The 22,510-nt window shown below is 37.0% G+C and overlaps 1 protein-coding gene across 1 annotated transcript in view; it reads left to right on the top strand.

Moving 5' to 3' along the window:
- Positions 1-22,163, top strand: part of uri1 (URI1 prefoldin like chaperone) — a 51,141-nt gene extending 28,978 nt beyond the window's left edge. Inside the window, exons 5-11 of the mRNA XM_060838086.1 lie at positions 3,799-3,881; positions 5,994-6,069; positions 7,346-7,526; positions 14,102-14,471; positions 16,012-16,154; positions 16,249-16,492; positions 19,150-22,163. Of these exons, the coding sequence (XP_060694069.1) occupies positions 3,799-3,881; positions 5,994-6,069; positions 7,346-7,526; positions 14,102-14,471; positions 16,012-16,154; positions 16,249-16,492; positions 19,150-19,344 (1,292 nt within the window). The 3' untranslated portion in view covers positions 19,345-22,163. The remainder of the gene's footprint in view (positions 1-3,798; positions 3,882-5,993; positions 6,070-7,345; positions 7,527-14,101; positions 14,472-16,011; positions 16,155-16,248; positions 16,493-19,149) is intronic.
- Positions 22,164-22,510: the final 347 nt, after the last annotated feature.

The following is a 22,510-nucleotide window of genomic DNA, read 5'->3' as shown; positions in this document are numbered from 1 at the left end:
TGAACTACAAAAATAGCGCTTTTTCCTGTCTGATGCAAGAGTGCAAAGAGAATGGTGGCCAAACCGTGGCTTATGAGATGAGTTAGTGATAATATAAAATGCCAAAAAGGAATGCATACAAATTGCCAAGGAAAAAAAAACAATTGACTGCAAGGTTGGAAACAGTTTAGAAGTCAGCAAAGGAGGACCAAGGGACTGATTAAGGAAGGGAAAATAGAAGTTGAGAGTAAGCTTGTGGGAAACACAAGAACTGACAGTAAAAGTTTCTATAGAAATGTGAAGAGAAAAATATGGGTGAAAATTAATGACAACAAGTACAAAACTAATTACAATCAGAAACTGAGAAATTTACAATGGGGAACAAAGAAATGGCTAATGATCTAAATTCATACTTTGCTTCTAATTTCACAAAGAGGGACCCAAATGACGTATGAAGGCTGATAAATCCCCAGGGCCTGATCGTGTACATCCCAGAATCCTTAAGGGAATGACCCTTAGACATAATGCGTTTGTGGTCACCTTTCAAGGTTCTTCAGACTTTGGAACACTTCCTACATATTGGAGGGTAGCTCGTGTAACCCCAATATTTTCAGTGGTAGAGAGAAAACAGGAAATTTGTAGACCATGGAGTCTGACATCAGTAGTGGGGATGATGATAGTCTGTTATCAAGAATTTTATGGCAGACCACTTAGGAAACAGATAGAAACAAACACAATCAGCTTGGATTTAGAAAAGGGAAATCATGCTTGACAGATCTGTTAGAATTTTTGAGGATTTAACTAATAGAGTTGATCGGTAGAGCCAGTCAATGTGACTTATTGTGATTTAGAAATTAAGTCCCACACGAGATTATGTGTAAAATTAAAACATGAGATTAGGGCTAGTGTATTGAGATGGATAGAAAATTGTTTAGCAGACCGGAAACAGTAGGAATAAATGGGTCTTTTGTGAATGGCAGGCAGTAGCCAGTAACAATGGGATGGCTAGTAGGACACCAATAATTCACAATATATATTAATGATTTGGATAAGAGACCTAAATGCAATATATCAACATTGGCACATAAAGATAGGTGGAAGGGTGAGCTGTGAGGAGGATGCAGAGTGATTTGAACAGGCTGACTGAGTGGGTAGTGCATGGCAGATGAAGTATAATATTGAAAAATGTGAGGTTTCCACTTCGGTAGCAAAAATAGGAAGGCAGATTATTATTTGGCTGGGAGTGGGGGAAATGTTCTACAAGATCTGTGTTCCTCGTGTACTCGTCACAAAATAAGTGCATGGGTGCAGCAAGCAGTAAAGACGGCAACTGTGTGTGAGCCTTCGTAGCAGGAGAATTTGAGCACAGGAGCAAGAATGTCTTGCTGCATACATACAAGCCATTGATGAGGCCTCATCTAGGATACTATGTGCAGTTTCATTCCTTATCTGAGGAAGGATGCTGTTACTATTGGGGGAGTGCAGTGAAGGTTTACCGAATTGATTCCTGGGATGACAAGACTGATATATGAAGAGATTTGAGTCAGTTACGAGTGTATTCATTGGAAATCAGAAAAACAAGGGGAGGATCTGATAGAAACCTCAAACTCTAATAAAATTAGCTGCAAGAAGGATATCGCTGATGGCAGGGGGAGTTCAGAACCAGGGGTTATAGTTTAAGGCTAAGGGATAGAGCTTTTAGGACATATCAGGAGAAATGTATTTACTAAGTGATGAGCCTATGGAATTCACTGCTGCAGAAAGTGGTTGAGGACAAAACATCATGCTTTCAAGAAGGTGGTGAATAAAGCTCTTATGACTAAATGGGTCAAGGGATATGGAGGAGGGTAGGATTAAGGTATTGAGCTCAATGATTAGTCATGAGCACGTTAAGTAGTTGAGTCTATTCGAGTTACTGAATGGCCTGTGTTTGAGTGAAACATGTATTGTGTACGTGCTGTCGTAACTCAGCAAAGCTTTTTCAACAGCATTTCACACGCTAACTCAGACTTGAACAATTATTGTTGTTCCTTCTTTGTTGCTGGGTTCAAATTCTCAATCTCCAGTCAAACAGCACTGAGGGCGGTCCTCCACCACATGGACCACAGTGGTTCAAGAAGCAGGTTACCACTGTCCTTCCAAGGTAACTAGGAATGGGCAGTAAATGTTGATTTTGTTGTTAAACTGGAGGTGATGTGTTTAAAATTGGAAGCAATATAGAAAAAGTAGCAAAAGGCTGATAGGATGTTAGTCTTCATATCAAGCAGGTTAGAATTCAAATCTTGAGCAATACTGAGATTAGGTACAAAACATCAGGAAACATGTATTGGATTTGACAGGGCTAGAACACACCTGAATTATACCAGGACTCTGAATTTACGTCGTGTTCTTTTAAGTTTAGAAGGAAATGGTGTAAGCTATTAGAAGTATTGAAAATGAAGATAAGATGCACTTGAATAGAAATGGGCACAAATAGTTTTCTCTGATTTACTTCAGACTGGAAGAATCTAAGTGTCTTGAGTAGGACATGTAAGACCAAAATTAGAAGGAAGCCCCTTTTAATAAAGTAGTGGAAACTTGGAATGCTGTCAATAAAAGCCAGTGGCTTACAGTTAACATGAAATTTTTGAGATGGATTAATGAAAGAAAGAAGAATAAGTTGAGGAACACATCAGCCACAGTGCGATTGCTTATGAGGATAGACTTGAGTGACTGATTGGACTACCTTTCTTAAGATTTAGCACTGGTCTGTTTTAAATAGGCTTTATTAGCATTAGATCTTCTTAAAAAAATTAGTCAACTAAAGATTCTCCTGTTATTAAAAATGCTAGTCATAGATGAAAGTGGCCTCTGTACGTAATTTACTGTTGGAAATTAGTATGTTTATGAAATCTTGTCTACAAGTTAATGTGGTTGTAAATGAAGCTTAATCTGTGGAGAAGTATTATTTATAAACTACTGGTGGGTTGCTGTTCTCCTGCAACTTATAATTTGCCAAGAAATCGATTAATAAATCCATATTATATATTAAAGCTATTTACAGAAGACTAGAACAGAAAAGCAGTGAATTTATGTTGAACTTATGTAGAACAGTGTTAAAACTGCATGGCGTAGTATTCATTTTGGGTTTCCACATTATAGAAAAGGTTTGCAAGGAGATGTCTGAGAGGTTTTGCTCATTTGGAAAGATGGTGCAGCCTATGACTCTGGTGACTGATTAAGTTTATTTGAAACTATGTAGGGCCTAATAAAATACTTTATTTTTGTTTTATGTAGCCTAATAGCTTCAGTTGAAGCCTCTGCCTCTAACTGTTTATTTTTGTAGAACTAGAGATGTTAAGAATATATGACCGTCACTATTAAATTCAGTAAATTCAGGATGAAGATTATTTAAACCCCACCCCAGAAAAAGAATGTAGTATCTACTAACGTGAAAAGAATAGGTAAATGGAATTGGATGCATTTCAATTGAAGTCAAATCTTGAGAAGTGGGTAAAAGTTTCTGATAGAATTGATTAAGCGGACTGGGAGGAGGCTTGAGTGGAGTACAAAGATGAGATTGAACAAATGGCCCGTTTTTGTGTTGTAAGTTCTGTGCAATTTTATTTAATTGGCAAGTGGCATATGTATAAATCTTGGAGCTGCTAACTTTATAATATGCTGACGTTTAAACCTCAATATCATTACTTGATTGAAATTTTATATATTGCTCCACATAAAGTACCTTGTAAATTAGTTTTTAAACCAATCTTAGAGATTGTATAAAATGCTAGTTTTCTTCTTTGAATAATAAGCAATGAATCTATTTTTTATGTTCAGATGTACAAAAAGCATTGGATGATCTTCATAAAGTTATGAAGAACTTTGAATCCAGGGTCGAGTTCACTGAAATGGCGAAATTGGTATGTGATGTTTTGGCAATTTTTGTTTAGGTCCAGTTAACCATACATGTTGTTTCTATGTTCTGCATTGTAAGATGCTTTCAACAGGATTGTTGTCACCTCTGAAATATGGAAGCAAATTACAGTCTGTTTAGAACAAGATGGAAAATAAATAGATTCATGTATCAGTCTCTTGGCTGACTTGTGCGGTACTGTGAAATTAATCGGCTATTTTTGTGAATAAAGTTCTGATTGGGGAAAGTTTGTTCCTGTGCTCCTAAACAAGTGAAGCATCTTCAAGACCATATTTAGTCATCAAAATGCCAATAATGATTACAAGTAATTTGAGATTTTCAAATTGAAAAATGAAAACTTTACATGAAATTTATCTCTTGGCGGCTAGCTATGCAAGGGCTTTGACTCGAGTGGAGATCTGTTTCTCCTTGGACATCAAATATTTAAAACTATGCAAAGAATCAAAGAGACTTGCAAACACTTTTATGGTCAACAAGTGACTTTGCGAAACTTGTAACTGTTAGGATTAATAGACTTTTTGGATTGGTGGGTCATAAATGTGAACATTTAAAGACAAATGAAAAGACTCTGAATCCGAAAACAAAACAAAAGGGGAACAAATTTGAGGCTAAGACCTGGAATAACAGAATCTAAATAATGGGATTAAAAATGTATGTGTATTGATCTTTCTTTGGTTCCTTTTACAAATACTCTGCAAAGTTCTGTGTTGAAAATTACGCAAATGAACAAATAATAATAATTTTGATTGAAATAGTTCTTGAAAGATACACATTATTCTTTCTAATGTTATCATTGAAGGTATTACATTTATGATGTATGATGAAATCTAAAAATGAATCGTTCAAAAGCTGCAAAAATTAATACATATTCTGAATGGGACTATACAAAGTAAGTGTCCTGAACCCCTTCATCTATTGATGTTTCAGAAGGCTTGAATTTTATTTTCTTATATGGCCTAATTGCTTTAATTCAAGACATTGCCTATAAATGTTTGTTTTTGCATGTCATTTGAAGTTTTCACGGAGTTCAAATTCTGAAGTATAACTTTCCAAATGAATTTTGACTATTCATACAATTATGTAGTGAATTGTAGTTGTCAATCTCTTAAGGATAACTATTTCAGAAACTAGTGTTGCTAAATCCTGAATTTTAATTAACCTCTTCAAATTATAAGTTGAAGGCAAGAGAAAAATGCGTTATTTGCTTAGATCTAGAATTGAAAACATTATTCTTGTTATATCTTTTGAACTGATACTCATTGTTTTGTTTTGTGTAAAAGCATATAACCTGTCTGAATCATGTGCCAAATATTTCTTCTTCGGTTTAGAGACTGGTATATCCAACATCATTGCAATATGAAATTTTGACTATTACGAGTCACATCTTTTTTTGTAAGTTAGAATTTGTGATCGACTTGTCCTTTTGCAATTAATACCAATCTCATTTTCAGCTTGCACTACTGGCTAGCAGCAATGTTTTTAAACAAAAGTGAGTCAGATGCAAGTTTCTCCTTTCTGAGGAATCTCTCCTTGTCATAGCTTTCCCCCTTAGTTGTGTCTCCATGTAATGATGCACTGATGTTTTGTCCCTTGCAATGTCATGCTAAGTGAAATTTGAAAATGGCAGGTGTTGACACTGAAAACTAGGTGACTGGCTCTGACTTTGAGACTAATATTTTGAAGGACATTGGAAGAGGCAAGCAGGAATTGAAAGCTCACCTAGATGAGAAGAGAGCCTGGAGAAAACACAGGCCAGCACGTTGTGATTCTTCTCAGTCTGTTGCCTTTTCAGCAAATGAAGTGGAGATCATCATGCCAGAATGGCATGAGCCACATCAAGTAAAGCTTAACACAGCACAGATTGCTGATATCTTATGAGACTAAAGGCTACCACAAAAAAATTATGCCTTGGGTTGAGAGGCACATGTATTTTTTTAATAAAAGACTTTCTTTGCAGCTTGCCTGCAGTGGTTGGCACCACTGAAGAAAAATGTACATAAATGGACTGCAATTAATCTTCTGTGCAATTATTTATTTTCCTGAAATCTTTGGATACAAATCAAACTGAAATTTATATGCTAAATTCTCTTCTAATTAGGCAAATGAAGGTTTTGTAGAAATACGTGAGGAAATTCAGAATGAAGAGAGAGAAACTCAAGATTTAAATTCTGGAGGTACTTCTGTTTCTGTCATTTGTTTTGCATTGAAGCTCCAATAACTGCAACTCCAAATGTTGTTGAAGTGAGGGAGCGAAGCATTTTATTTTCAATCTTGTACTTGCATTAAATTGAGAATGGCCACAATCCCATGTTTGGACAGCATGAACTGAATGATGATTTCCTTTGTTTTTAAAAAGTGGGGCAGTTCCAAATTTGATTTTTCTACTTTTAATCCACTTGGTGCAGTTCCCCCCACCCCCACCCCACCATTTTGCTGCCTTGTGTCTGGACCATAATGTTTTTCTCAAGATTTGTAGCTATTTTTTCAAAAATGTTGTGTTACATCAAGTTATGTCTAAAAGCTAAAAGTCACAAATAATATTCAATAAAAATGTTCCACTTTGTTCCTTATATGAAAATGGTGAAAATACTGGGCATTTGAGTCAAAGGAGAAAATAACCTTACAACTGACCAGATCTTATTAATGTTTGCTTCCTTTAATTTTAATTCACAGTTACATCAGGATTTATACACTCTTTAAATTACCGTATTGAATAGTTTCCTGTGTATTTTAATAGCTTTACAATGGTCTGGAAATTTGAGACTTGTCATCAGGTTCAGTGCATTGTAGGCTGGGATGGTGACTGGACGAGGTGGCATTTAGCAGGATCAGGTTGGGGGGGCAGCAGCTATCTAGTGGGGTGTGGGGGTGTTCAGAATAGGATGGGGAGAAAGTATTTGAGGGAGTCTGTGGTAAATTGGGAATTCAGTTTAATACCTACCCAGGAGTGGGTTTTTAATCCTCTAGCTTTTCATGGCAATTAAACTTAAGCAAGACAGAACCTTTGGTCATCTCTGGCTCTTGGGGCGTTTCTGAGGAGGATTCCATACTCTGGAACTGCCAATCAGTTTTCAGTTTCTCAAGCAATTCCATTTGAATCAGTTGCATTAGGTTTCTGCTTGGTCCCTATATTCAACTCCAGTCTATACAGCAAAGATTGAATGGTAATCAGATTATCTGCGCCAATATATTTTTGTTGAATCATTGATTATCACCATCTGTTCAAGTAATTTTAGAACTGAGTACAAGATTGTGAATTTTCCTTTGCTGAATGCTTATTATTTGTTATAAATGTGGTTTCAACATCTTTGCAACATTAAATTATTGAATCTTTTATGGTGCTTAAAAAGAAGTTGATGGATTGTAGGTGAAGAAGCATTTTGTGTTTAAGTAAATACTTGTCGCTTGAATTTTAATTTTGATAATGAATTTTAAATCATAAAATTACAGGTAAACAGAGAAGAGCACATAAACCAAAAGAAAACCCCAAACCAAAAGAGGTTTTTGTGTCAGAGTTGGAGGGTGGTGATGGTGGTGGTGACTGCAAATCAAGCTTCTTAACTGAGGAGGAGTTGTGGGCCAGGCTTGATGAGCTGGAACAGCAGGAAGAGATGCAGGATGAAATTTATAGGTAATTTATTCGATGCTTAGATGATGGCAACATTTTACTTAGACCTATGTTGTAAAATTTCTTTATGCATTTTGATTTTAACTTGTGAAACAAAGTCAGTAATACCAAATGTTTCCCATTGTTTGTGATGCCACTTGGTTTCCAGTAATGATGAGTTGCATTGTTGTACTGGGACCTGCAGCTCAGCATGTGAGAATATCTGCTGTTTTGAGAAAGAAATGCAGTTGCCAGCTTTTCATTTCATTCACTGAGAATAATATATAGTAACTTCTAAACTTTAAAGTTTCATTCATGTTATTAATGTTATCGTCAGCTGATATCCATTGCATGTTTGTTACAATGTTATCAGGGTTATTGATGTGCACTGTAATTTTATTGTACAGTATTATTTGCCATGTTCCTAATATTTTCAGATCAAACTGCATTTTATGAAGGTGTTGATTAATCTTAAATATAAAGCTAATTTTGCCTTTAACATTTTTGAAGCTCAGGATACAGAGGAAGATGCTTGAGAATGTAGGTAGGTTGCAGGTGTTACATGTAGAATCATGTGACTAGGTTTTGGTGAAACAGCCTGACATTTTGATGTAGTGACACAAACAGATGGACATTGGGTCTGGGACTACAGGAGAGAGCGTTCTGAAGCCCACAAGTACTGTCCCACAAAATTTGTGACAGGATGCGTTATTGTAGGCTATGGAAATGCAAGTGTGTTTGTTACTATCTCTTTACAAGGAGAATGATCAGTAGGAAGGGCGTTGACAACTGTTGCTGAGAAATGCCTAATAATTTTTCGTCTAGGACAAGAGGCATTTTGATTTTAAAAAATGGAATTGGGATTTACACCAGAACGGACATCTGGCATGAGATTTTTATGACAATCCACCCTGCCCTCACCACTCATTCTGTTTTGCCACCTTCGCCAAAACCAAAACTGAACTGAAACACTGAAAGTAACATAAACGGCCCTTAACCAAAGAGTCATTGGTTGTAGTTCTAAAGGAGTGCATTTGGCACTTTGCTCTATGACTCAATGCCAGCTTTCAATGTAGCAGATGTTTCATTGCCCAGCATTCCCTTTAGCCCACAGTTACATTCCTTTAAGGTGCTAATCTAATTAATTCCCTTTTGAAAGTGCTCAAACCTGCACCAGCCACAAGATCCAAAGTAATTCTATCCCTCTTTTAGCTTGAGGCCATCGGAAGCTCTGCTTTTTTGTGTACTTGGGTGTCGGAGACTTAATATTCCTCTGTTTGCTGACTTGATTCCAAGTCAGGTAGCACTTCTAATTCAGTATTCCCACCAGCCTCTCAAACATCAGATATTGGCACTCCATTAATTCTGGCATCTAGAATGTTGGAAGGTTTAGTTGCTCATTGGCTGAGCCTTCAAATGCCGAGCATCTACACATAGCTAAATTTCTCCATCTCCTTGCCCCTCTTTTCTCCTTTAAGATGCTCCATGAAATCTATTTCTTTGACCAGTCCACTTAAATTTGGTCCTGGGAGATCTGGTTAGGAGAATGTTGTGAAGTGCCTTGGGAAATTTTTTTTAAATTAAACTTCCCCACTTAAATATAGGTTTCATTAGGATTGGAGGACTTCTGGTACGAATGCAAGGTTAGTCTATGAGCAAAAACTGGTGTACACCAATTGCTTATGCACTCTATTGCATTCTAGGCCTGAGCCTACAATTGTTATATCAATTTCCATTTTATTTTTGTTGGTTACTATCCACATTTGGTGTCAAGTGCTCAGCTGAGTACCTCACATCGATTTAGATTAGATTAAATTAAATTCCCTAAAGTGTGGAAACAGGTCCTTCAGCCCAACAAGTCCACACCGACCCTCCGCAGAATAACACAACCAGACCCATTTCCCTTTGACTAATGCACCTAACACTATGGGCAATTTAGCAGGCCAATTCACCTGACCTGCACATCTTTGGACTGTGGGAGGAAACCGGTGGACCTGGAGTATTAAAATGTAATTGGAATCTAGATCATATTCCAAAAGGTCCAGTCGCACATTTTCATACATAATTTTCAAAGTCCATTTCTGCAATATCCTATTAGATATTGTAACAAAAATGAGACAGATGGCATGTTTTAAAAATGTGCAAAAAAATACTGCTTTGTAGGTGGACCAGGCAAGGTTTTGTTATTTACAATGTGTCGCATGGAAACCTTGGAACCAAATGCTTTGAGATAGTTGAAAAACATTTACGACAGTCAAATGAAAACATCAGTGATTTTCTTTGACTTGACTAGCAACTTTTTCCTCACTGCATTTCTGTAGCAACTAAGACCTTCTGTGTTTGTAGATGAATGTTTAAGCTGTGATGACACTTGAGTTAAAATCCTCAAAGCAGCCATGACGTATTGTTTCATTCATTAAAGTTACTGTCTGATAAATCCACATTGCTACTTTCCTTGACTTAAAAATGTCTTTGCCTGCAATGTACCATCTGTTGCTAGGCTCCTAGCATTCTGGAGCTAGCTACAAGAAGGTCCATGAGAAATGCTTTGAATTAACTACTTTTTCTCTTGCTTTCTGGGAAGCTGGCAGTCTTTTAGTCAGTGTTTCTCTGATGTCACCAACTGACAGCTCTGAAAGGAGAGTCTCAAGTATTGATTGACATCCTGCTATTCTAATGGAACCTGGATTCCACTGCTGGGCACCCAGTTACACATATAAGTGCTATAAATGTTGTAAAATTGAGCATAAAATATTGTTGAGAAACTAGTGCACTATAATGCGGTATTATTATAGTAGCATGTAATTGACTAGAAACAAGTTGTAATCCTGGATAAAATTTTATTGTTTCCAAGGAGAGAAGTCAGCAGAGAAGAAATTTGCTTTAAAACAAAACTTGGTTGCATATTGCATTTAAAAAAAAAAAGAAATTTGCAGTTTGCATAAAATTAGTCACATTTCACACACCAGATCCTTTGAATTTTTAGTATTATGGTTTATGAAATTGATTAAATTTCCCAATAAGCAGTGAAGATTGTTATTTCCTCTGTTATTCTTTTAACAGCCTTATGTACCCATTCACGCGTTGGACTGGAAGCAGCTTAGGTATTAACTATTTTAAATAAAATTCAAATGCTAAACTTCCACTCACCCAAATAGCTTTTGATTTCAGTACATTATTATTAAGAAATTTGCTAGGTTTAAGTGAGGGTTTCTTCTACATTTTTATTAACAAACTTTCAGAACTGTTATTGGTATTTAATTTAAATTTTGGCTTCCAGACTGCACTGATCACTTTCTTTTCTGGGTGTTTATGATCATTCACAACTTTTAATTTTATTAGAAGTACCTTGAATCAAGTTTGATTCTTTTCAGCTTCCCTACTGCCTATTCAAACATTTGCAATTCTTGTATTCCTTCTGAGCAATATTTTAAAAAAAAGCATTGTAGGGTCAGTCATTAAAAAAGTGTTTTTTTTATTTTGAGAAGGCTGTTGTGTAAAAAGTGAATGTCATTGTTAAAAATGTCATATAGCAAACTTAGGTGGTCATTATGTAATTGTCATGTTAGAATGAAATTAGCAGTAGAATTGCTCTTATTATTTATAGAGTAAAAATCAAAATTATCTTAGTGAGTAATTTCGTGAGAAGTGCTCAAGATTAGAAATACAAGAGCATAAGAAATGTCAACTAGAATACGTTGTGCGGCTCCTCAAAGCATCTACACAGTTGATTAAATGTTCATCCGTGTTACTTTAATTACACATTTCTAACCTGTCCCGTAAACTCATTTTCATTTTATTGGAAACAAAGAATATAGTTGAGCACGGGAAGAGGTTTACGGAAATGAATCACAATTGTTCAGTGAGGGGTATGATACTATTGTAACTTAAAGGACACTTTTTTTTAACTGTTAACCATAAAACTATGGATTAGCAAACTTTCCAAAGTTAATACATATTTGGGGAAAAGCACATTTGCTCAGGTTTTCTAAGAAACAACAATCTTATGCAGCAAGTTGCCAATGTAGACCTTTTTCCTTTTACGAAAGAGACCGTGCTCTTCATTTTTCAAAAGAAAATCCACTCGGGGCTTCCTCAGAAATCCAGAGCTGTACTTCCATTCTTGACCGTTCTTTTGTGGCATAGAAATGTCAGAGGAAGGCAAACCACAACGCCTTTTCGCAGCAGTCAGCTTCAGTATTCTGAGATTTTGATAACAGCTGTGAAGCTGTAAGTACATAAGGCAAGTGTAATCTTAGGGTTCCAAATCAATAGGATACAGGTTTTTGAGAGGGGGGCTGGGGTGGACTCTGAGTAACTATTTTCCATAATTTCTTTTGAGTCATAGAGATGTACAGCATGGAAACAGATCCTTCAGTCCAACCCGTCCATGCCGACCAGATATCCCAAACCAATCTAGTCCCACCTATCAGCACCCAGCCCATATCCCTCCAAACCTTTCCTATTCATATACCCATCCAAATGCCTCTTAAATGTTGCAATTGTACCAACCTCCACCACATCCTCTGGCAGCTCATTCCATACACGTACCACCCTCTGCGTGAAAAAGTTGCCCTTAGGGTCTCTTTTATATCTTTCCCCTCTCACCCTAAACCTATGCCCTCGAGTTCTGGACTCCCCGACCCCAGGGAAAAGGCTTTGTCTATTTATCCTATCCATGCCCCTCATAATTTTGTAAACCTCTAAGTCACCCCTCAGCCTCCGACGCTCCAGGGCAAACAGCCCTAGCCTGTTCAGCCTTTCCCTGTAGCTCAGATCCTCCAATCCTGGCAACATCCTCGTAAATCTTTTCTGAAACCTTTCCGGTTTCACAGCATCTTTCCGATAGGAAGGAGACCAGAATTGCACGCAATATTCCAACAGTGGCGTAACCAATGTCCTGTACAGCCGCAATGTGACCTCTCAACTCCTGCAGTTAATACTCTGACCAATAAAGGAAAGCATACCAAACGTCGCCTTCACTATCCTATCTACCTGCGACTCCACTTTCAAGGAGCTGTGAACTTGCACTCCAAGGTGTCTTTGTTCAGCAACACTCCCTAGTACCTTATACAGTTCAAGTCATCTGACATCAGGAATTTAATTGGAGAATATCAAAGGATTTCAGGTGTAGTGGAAAGTTCAGTTTCCTGACCAATTTCTTCAGAATCTGCTGTGATGGGGATTCTGCAAGGTTCCCATGCACAACTTCTATCTGCACAGGCATAATGACTAACTGGCTATCTGGGTCACTGCTGGGTTCAGGGAGCCTTAGCAAAGACAATGGACTTAGCAGCGATAGACAGCATAGTTCCATGCCTCACTAATTTGATTGCTTTTTGAGGTGGTGAAAAACGTTTGATGTCAACATGGACTTCAATAAAGCCTTTGACAAAGTTCCTCATGGCAGACTGCTACAAAAGCTGAAGCCATATTTCATCAGGGATGAGCTGGCAAGATGGATACAGAGGGTAATTGGAAGGATGCTTTTTGGAATGGAGAGTTGTAATTAGTGATGTTCCCAAGGATCAATGCTGGACCTCAACTATTCATGATCTACATAAATGAGTTGGTGCCAGAAGAGTTAGGTGAAGTCAACTACACTTCTAGGCACTGGTCTAATGTGTACATTTGGTGAAGTTGCAGATAGTGAGGAGAGCTGTCAGAGGACACAGCAAGATATAAATCAGTTGGGAAGCATGAGCATAAAAATGGCAGATGGAACTTAATCCAGACAAATGTGAGGAGATGCATTTTGGAAGGTCAAGTACAGGTGGAAATTATACAGTGAATGCAGAACCCTTCGGAGCATTGATATGCAGAAAGATCTGGATGTGCATGTCCACAGATCATTGTAGATGGCAGTGCAGGTAGATAAGATAGTTAAAAAAAGACATATGGGGGATTTTAGCTACAAAGGAAGGTTGAATAGACTGGGTTTGTTTTCACTGGGATGCAGAAGGTTGTGAGGTGACCGAATAGAAGTTTAAAAGGTGGTGAGTGGCATGGATGCATTGGAATGTTATGAGAGAATTTTAGCGTGGAAGGGCAAAATATGACAGCGCAGGCTTGGAGGGCCAATGAGTATGTTCCTGTACTGTATTCTTTGTTTGATCACTGACACTGTGAGGCAGCACGGTGGCACAGTGGTTAGCACTGCTGCCTCACAGTGCCAGAGACCCAGGTTCAATTCCCGCTTCAGGCGACTGACTGTGTGGAGTTTGCACATTCTCTCTGTGTCTGCGTGGGTGTCCTCCCACAGTCCAAAAATAAGCAAGTTATGTGAATTGGCCATGCTACATTGCCCGTAGTGTTATGGGAATGGGTCTGGGTGGGTTGCGCTTCAGCGGGTCGGTGTGGACATGTTGGGCCGAAGGTCCTGTTTCCACACTGTAAAGTAATCTAATCTAATCTGTAAGTAAAGTAGATTATTATATTAGGAAATCCTTGCAGGTACCAGTTTCCTGTTTGTGTGTTGTAATTCTCGGCGCATGTTCCTTTTAGCTAACTGCAATATGATATCAAAAGCTTTGAATAAATTAACTCAATTGAACAAGTCAGCTCTGGACTCTTGTAATCTGTGATTATTTTTACATCAGAATGTCTGACTCCGCTGATGGAAATACTGAAGAAAGTAGTTCCTCTGAAGAAGAGAGAGACAAAAACATAAAGCTCAACATTGGTGAGAAGCCTGATTGGAAGAATGTTCATGAAAATGATGATTCTGAAGAAGCGTCAGAATTGAGTCCAACTATTACCCATATTAATGGTCTGGACCATAAGCACAGTCAAGATGATGCTGCTGAGGAAGTTACCAGAGATGATGATGAGGAAGTTACCAGAGATGATGATGAGGAAGTTACCAGAGATGATGATGAGGAAGTTACCAGAGATGATGATGAGGAAGTTACCAGAGATGATGACAATGTCCCAACCATACACTTCCTACATACAGTGGAACCAAAGAGAGTTAGTATTTTGTTTTTTATTTTAAAAAGCCTTTCGATTAGACCATTCATAAAACCCAGATGAGGCCAGACTAATTCCTATGACTTTCAACTCTTAAGGTCTCATTAAATATTAATTTAATTCTCATTTTTATGCTATTAATAAGGACAGTAATTTGAAATAATTATGCAATGTAGCAGATGTCAAATAGACTCCTATTTTGTGTGGTGTTGTTTGTCATAATTTACTCCATGAAAACATCTTGTTCAGCACCAGAATTGTACTGAGTTGAAAATGAACTTCCTGAACAATATTTCCAAGAGACCAACACGACAGTTGGTCCCAAAAGCATAAATAGTTTTCAGTTTTTTTTTGGAGATAATTTTTTCCTTCTTATTGAAGATGTTGCAGCACAAGAACCAAACTTTTTAAAATTGTTTAATTGTTGCTTGAGTAGCAACTTTACAGACCTTTTTTTTAAAGGTAAGATATCACAATCCAAGTTTTTTGTATAAGAATGGTTTATTTTCAAGGGAAAAATATGCAGCATTACACATTTGTTTTGTGGAATTTGTATATTCTTTAATATGGTACAGTGGTTATTATTTAAATAATCACTGGAATGCTGCAATTCCCCATGTACTCATAGCAACTGGAACCAGCTGTGCTTTATTAAAAACATTGAATATTTGGACCTTTCTTGGATGGTTGGTAAATGGTCGGTTCAGCAGTGAGTGCTTCTCCTTCCTTTCAAAGAGCAACAAATTGGAACCTTAGAATGTTGACTGTTGAATCGATAATATTTATTTAGTTGATTGGAAAGAAATACTACCATTTTCACCAGACAGTACCTTTACGTCAGTTGGGATTCTGCGGAAGATTAGCTTTGCAGCAGAATTATCTCATGCAGTCTTATTTTCCTGTTTCCTATAAACTCTGCAAACTTCTCCTTGGATATAAACTACACTTTATTTCTAATTTTAAAGTAGTTGGCACTTAAGTCACTTATTAAAACTACAGACCCTGATGTGACGCTGTTTCTTTTGTTAAAAGCATGAGCACAGTCTGAAACAAAAGTTGTACAAATTTCACCAATGCTTGGTGTATGCATTTCCTAAATGTGTAGTCTATTACTTCCTAGTTTCTGTGCAGTTTAAGTATTATGACTTTTTAACTTATCGGGCAGAAAAGAGAACAGAAACCTTGAAAATATGATGAGGTCCACAAGCTGTGCTTATCCTGAGATAAACTGTGCTTATCCTTAGATAAAGCCAGTTTAAAAACTGTTTGCAATTTTGGTCTGTGACCAGTTGCTAAATAGCAGCTAGTTAAATAATTAAATAATTTAATACTTTGAGAATTGTTCTAACTTTAAGACAGTGAAAAAACTGTATACAGTTTGCTGTTGCAATTATCAGCATAATGTTTTCAGATGTTCAGTGTTTAAATTAAAAAATCAAAACATTATTTGTTCATTTGTACTTGCATGTGAAAATATTTATATTTCATCATGAGGTTTTTTATTATAATTTCTCGTGTCTTTGAATTTGTATATTTTCAGGTAAGAATAAACACTGGCAAGAACACAACCTTGAAATTCAGTGAAAAGAAGGAAGAGGCCAAGCGAAAAAGGAAAAATAGCACTGGCAATGGGAACACCACTCCAGAGCTGCCAAATATCAGAACTCCTGCAGATATTTACAGGTACTTGCCAAGTTCTCATTTTAGCCTAATTTTTCTGAATTTAGAATGATGTATCATCCTAAGCTTGGTTGTTATATTTTTCTATTTGTTGTAGACTTTTTGTTGATGTTGTAAACGGAGAATACGTTCCTCGCAAATCCATTTTGAAGTCACGTAGTCGAGAGAACAGTGTATGCAGTGATACAAGTGAGAGTAGCACGACAGAATTTGAAGACAGACGGTGTACCTTACGATCTCTAAGTCATGAAGAAGCAGTATACAGTGATGCTAGTGAATGCAGCATTTTGGAGGAAGAAAACATTTCTAGTAAACCTCTCCCTTGGCCAAGCTCCTTTGAGGTAAGAGGTCATGCTTATTTTGCATTTCGGTTTATTTCAATTTTCTTGAAGTAGCAGCTTATTCATGGAGGTATGGTATGGTAGTGCTAATGTCATTGAACTAGTGATACACAGCCCAGGCTAATGCTGGTGGAATAAGAGTTCATATTCCATTATGGCAGCCAGTTGTATTTTAATTCAAATGAACAACTGAGAATAGCATGTAATAGTGACAATGAAACTATCATCACTTGTTGTAAAATGTATCTGGTTTACTGTTGACCTTCAGGAAAAGACATCTGCCATCCTTATCTCCCTGGCCTGTATTCAACTCCAAATCCTCCATATGTAATTGGCTGTTCCTTCTGAAGAAGCAAAGTATACACATTAGTTTTGGGATAATTGGGGATAGGCAACAAACACTGGATCACACTCCATGAAAGAGTGAAGAAAACAAAAAAAACTTCTTTAACCTTTGCTTGCAACTCAATTCATACAATCGTGATTTTTTTTTGCAAAGGGTGTATACCACGTGCTAGTTCATTGCAAAGATTGTCTTGAATAGGTAAAATATTTCAAAGCCAGTTCAAGCAGGCAGTTATGAAACCATTTGGAATCTTTGGGTTTATGATTGATAGGAGCTGAAAATGTGTTGCTGGAAAAGTGCAGCAGGTCAGGCAGCATCCAAGGAATAGGAAATTCGACATTTCGGGAAGGGCTTATGCCCGAAACGTCGAATTTCCTGTTCCTTGGATGCTGCCTGACCTGCTGTGCTTTTCCAGCAACACATTTTCAGCTCAGTTTATAATTGATAGCATATTATCAATGTCTGAGTACTATATTTGGAAGGATGTTGAGATCTTAGGAGATGCAGAAACGGTTTAATAGAATTGTACAAAGGATGTTAGTTAAGGGGTTAAAAAAACTAAGATTTTTTTTAGCAGGGCAAGTTGAGGGGGATTTGCAAGACTTTCAAAATTATGAAGCTGTTTGATAAAGTAAATAAAAGAATCTGTTGTCAACTCTTCAAATTAGTAACCAGAGATACTTATTGAATGTTTTTAAGTAAAAGAACAAGAGTTGACAGAAGATTTAAATCAAATTGGGCAAAATATTGTTGGGACTTGGAATTCTGTGCCTGAAATGCTGCTATAAGTGGATTTATAGCATTATTGATATAATGGGCTGATTGGCCTGTGTCTGTTCTGTCGCTACCTTTGATTCTCTTTGATCATTGTTGACAAGTTTAGAAATGCATGCATGCAAGATTTTAAGGCATGGCAATAATCTTGTGAACACTCAGTTGAGGAAAAGAAGCTGTACATCTTGTGTGTGCTCATTACCCAAGTAGCTCATTCTGATATGAACTTTGACAGTGACTATTAGGTAGTTGTTTTCTCTCTTTACTGGATAGTAACCTTCAGTTTAAACTGTATAGCTCAAAGTTTTGAGACCAATCCATATCATATTTGTGCTCATTGTCTGGTCGTTTGATCAGCTACAAGTGACAGGCATGGAGCTTCCCTAATCTGTAAGGTGCTGAGAAGCAAATCTCTGCACCTGGCCACTTGAAGTAATGGTTCTCCATGCTAGTGGTGGAACCCACCCCAGTTATTTTGGGTGTAATTGTTACTTCAAAACAGCTCTGTATTCTTAGGTAAATTAAATTAAATAATAACTGCCCTGCTAATGCCAGGACTTTATCCAACATACAGTGAAAGTCCATTTAGAAAAGCAATGAAGCCAAGATGTACAAAACTGTAGGAAATCTTACACCCATTGTCAACCATATTTTTTGGTTTTTTTCAACAAAGTTTTACCAAACAAAAGAATGGCCAAAATTTTGTGTTTTTTTTGTAATAGACAACTTTCAAACAGTTGCCTCCAGCTCAAATGCAACTTTTCTGGTTGCAGGTAGGTTAACCCAGAGATCACTTGAATAATTTCTTACTTATTGCCTGTACAATTATTTCCGATCTCGAAGAAAAACATGTTTTGTTGAATCTTTCCATCTGACTGTCATCAAGGCAACTTGCAAGAGATACAAAGGGCATAGTTGGGAGAAAAGTACTGATTGGTTAGAAATGCACTCTGGTAGACACATTGCCAATGAGAAAGCACCAGTTAGTGTCAGATGGTTAACTGCCAAGTTTTGCTTACATTTTAACAAGGCAAGTTCACTCTGGTCAAAGTATTACCTTAAGTGAACCAGAGATTGGCTGTTTACCTATTTTGTTGCATTGAAACAGGTACAGCATGTACATGTTCATTCTGTCTGAAAAGAACAGCACCCTGTTTACTAATAAATGTAGTTTCCTGTACACTTAAGTGCACCATGTTAGGAGTCAGAGACCACTTCCCAACCGTTAAACATTCTTCTTAGTATAAATGGCATTTTCCTTTTATTTTGGTGCTGCTTGTGAATTGTCCTGATAAATACAAGACAAGCCCTTCAACAAAATGTCTCTTAACAGTACTCAAGTTCTGTGCTCCCAAATTAATGTTTATTTCTTTCTCGTGTCAGCTAAAATCCATGATCAGAAAATGAAAGCTCATAATATCTTAATAGTTTGTTCTTAAGTTGCAGGTTATTGGGAGCTGGAATAACTATTTCACATCTTCATTAAAATCTTATTAGTTGTAGGGATATTAAACACATCATTTCTTGCTTTTAATAGGCATTTTCAGGCACTGTGGTGGAAAAAGAACCTATCTCACCTACGTTAATGCCATATCCTACTATTGCTCATCCTGTTTTACCTACAATTCCTGAAAAGAAAGTCTCTGAGGAAGAAAGTTTTCTTGAAGCTTCACAAGAACTTCCAAAAAAAGTTTCAAAATTTAAAGCTGCCAGGATGCAGCAGAAGAAGTGAATGCTTTTCAATACTGTTGGTTTCGTACTTTGTGAATGAAACAGGATCTTTGCACAATCCAGGTTTACACAAAGTCCTGTTTGATTTCTTGTTTAAAACATCTTTTAAGACTTGATTTTTTTTTGTACATTAAGTTAAATGTTTCTGCAAAAGAAATCTGATTTTATAAAATTTCACAATGCAACATTTTCTAGCCTTTTTTTAATTTGCCCATAAAACAAGTTACACCCATGTTTCTTTATGAATTTAGTCTTCTTACACTTAACTGTGTTTATTTTGACATACAGAATAAATTAAAACAACTACTACAACTGTCTTAAGCAAATGTTGTGTACAATCTTAAGTCTTTGTAAAAGTGTTCATTGGAAATCAATTTTTCATCATTTGTAGAATTGTGTTATGCGTTAGTCTCATTTTAATAAACTTTTGCATGGCAAAGTATATCTTTGTACATTGAAAAAAAATCCATGTGGGTGTTAATGCATCAAGATGTAAAATGGTAGACCATATTTAATTCCTGGATGTAGTTTATGATTTACAATATATAATTTACCATTTTATGTGGGTTAGTCTTTTTAGAGCAGAAGTGACCGTCATTTACCAACTTTCTGGACACAAATGCACCCAGATGTTTACATCATAACAATCAATAAATACAATCAATAAATACAGCTGAAATATTGTCCATAGGCACTTCCCCAAGGCCCAGTTTATGCTGGTGCTCAGTGTATCTCCTTTCATAACCACTCGTTGTGAATGTTGAGATATTTGCATCTCCACTGTTGAATTTTTAGTTGTCGTGAGTTTGGTTTTGTTTTGGCACGTGGCAAAGTCCCCACTGTTTAATGAATGTGGAAGCCACGTTTCAGATCATATCTTTGTCTATGTTGCATCTTTCTGCTATGTAATAGATTGATGAATGCCCTAAAGCAATACACTGATTGGAATCATGGCCTTCAACAAAAAACAATGCAGCACAAAATGATTGATATCATTGACTGAAAATTGTTCTTGGTAAACCTGTTGTAATCCCAAGGAAATTCTATGTCTGCCATGTAAAATACTGTACCATATCAACTTTGTCTTATGTTTTTGTGCGGCTTCTTGTATTACTTTGAAATTGATTTTAATTAGTTTTATTGTGCCATATACAAATGAATACAGTGAAAAGTTTGTAAGGCACCACTTAGGCCTTATTAGGCAGTATGGTATCTAGGTAGAATCCTTAGCTACAGAATGGAGAATTGAAGAAAAAAAAAGTTACATTACAGCTATACACAGTATGACCATAGGTGAGAAAACAAGAGGCAAAGTTTAAAAAGATGAATATCGCAGTCTCTCTCCAAAGGCACTTTCAGAAGACCACTAGTTGCTGCCACCACACTTCGCATTGGGTCACTGGTATCCGTGCACCACTGACCGTGTTAGAGGCTGGAGGGGGGTGTCCAAGGCTAAGAGAAGGGAGGGAAGAGAGAGAGGAGAAAAAGAAAGAACAGATGGAGCAGAGGAACTCCAGGTAGAGCATTCTACTCTAATGCCATCTTACCAGCAATATTTCATTGCTGGCGCGTGTTTAACTCAGTGCTTCAATAATACATGATTTAGATTAGATGCATTTTCTTTTTAGACTTGTATTATTTCATGCTCACTGGAATCAATTGGAATGCTGCATTCAGTAGTTGATACCATCAATTGGGAATTCAACAATATACCAATGAACTTAAAGCATTTGGAATAATGCTATGATTGAAGGTTACATTTACTTTTCATTGTAAGAGTTTTATAAGAACTATAAAACATTCATTATAAAAGATGTGAATTACCTTACAATGGAAGCATTACAGTGGCTTTTGGGCAGGAATTTTCCATTCACACATTTTAATTTTGATAGCCACACATCGTGTTAATTATCTAGGGAATTTCTAGACTTTTTAGCAGCAAAATTTCATTGTGGGGCAAGTATATTCAAGTATTGAAAAATCACAACTCAAACGTTCATATTCATCACCAAAGTAGTCATTTGCAATGCCAAGTTAGACTTTTCCCCTATAACAGAAAATGTTAAAAGGCTCTTATGCATTTTCATCAGAATTTTCTATGCATGGATTTTTAATGGTTTTGCTTTGTGGCTGGGTGGGCTGTTTAAATTGATGAATTTATGCTGGACTTAGAAAAATTGGACAATAACTAAGGTATGCTGGGAAACTCAGGCAAGCCTTGACCAAAGTGACTGCTAATAAACATGCTGCTGAATCTCGACTGGCTGCAGCTACAACAGACAGTACACAATTGACCTAATAGCTGCAGATCATACAATACGTTTGAATGGAGTCAATGGAATGTCATCAGAAAGATGGGGGTTTATATTAGACACGGGGGTGCCTCATACTCTTATTTGGAGAAGGCTATGTGTGCCCAGCACCTCCAGTAATGGAGACCTAAGGATCACCCTCACGTCAACATGCCAATGCCTGTTTGGGTCTGATCAATCAGGATGATCGGGCCAGATTGATCCATTGGTGAACGGTGAAGACCCTCCCAAAAGAGTGCAAAGACTTTGGAGTATAGGAAATGCTGCCAAACCATGCTTAGTGTGGTAACTGGAGATCAACTGCTGAGAAGAGAAGGCACGCATGAGATCATTGGATGAAGACCAGACAACATCACCATGTGGAGCCATAGCCAAGTTCTAGTGTGGTGGCTTATGATCATCCAGAGTTACGTTAAGAACGAGATAACATTTGTAATGTAAGTTCTTACTGTGTTGTATTTTATGGTGATAGTATTAACTGTGAAATAAATAAATATTTTTTTCATTACTATTAAGAGTCGACTGAGTTTTGCTCGCTATGAGAGTTAAAACACATTGGCAGGTGCAACAGCTTTAACTAAAGTGAAAGTTTACTTTTGTGGAAAATTTTACTTCCCCTCCTTTGATTTCATCCAGTCCAGAAGTATCCTGTTCTGCCAATGCAAACTTTCACAATTGATGTCCTTACTACTAAGGCACGTGTTATGATTTTCAATTTGAGTCACATTGTTGCAGTATACTGAAATAAGATTGTGTGTGTGTGTAATGCATTTGGTAAATTAGCCTAGAATTTCATGGATTTTGCATTATGAAAATTGAGCATTTGGCTCAACCAGTGACATGTTTTGCCCTCGG

This window comes from Hemiscyllium ocellatum, chromosome 17 (assembly GCF_020745735.1).
Source record: "Hemiscyllium ocellatum isolate sHemOce1 chromosome 17, sHemOce1.pat.X.cur, whole genome shotgun sequence".
Lineage (NCBI taxonomy): Eukaryota > Metazoa > Chordata > Chondrichthyes > Orectolobiformes > Hemiscylliidae > Hemiscyllium > Hemiscyllium ocellatum.
This window is presented reverse-complemented; position numbering and strand designations above follow the sequence as displayed.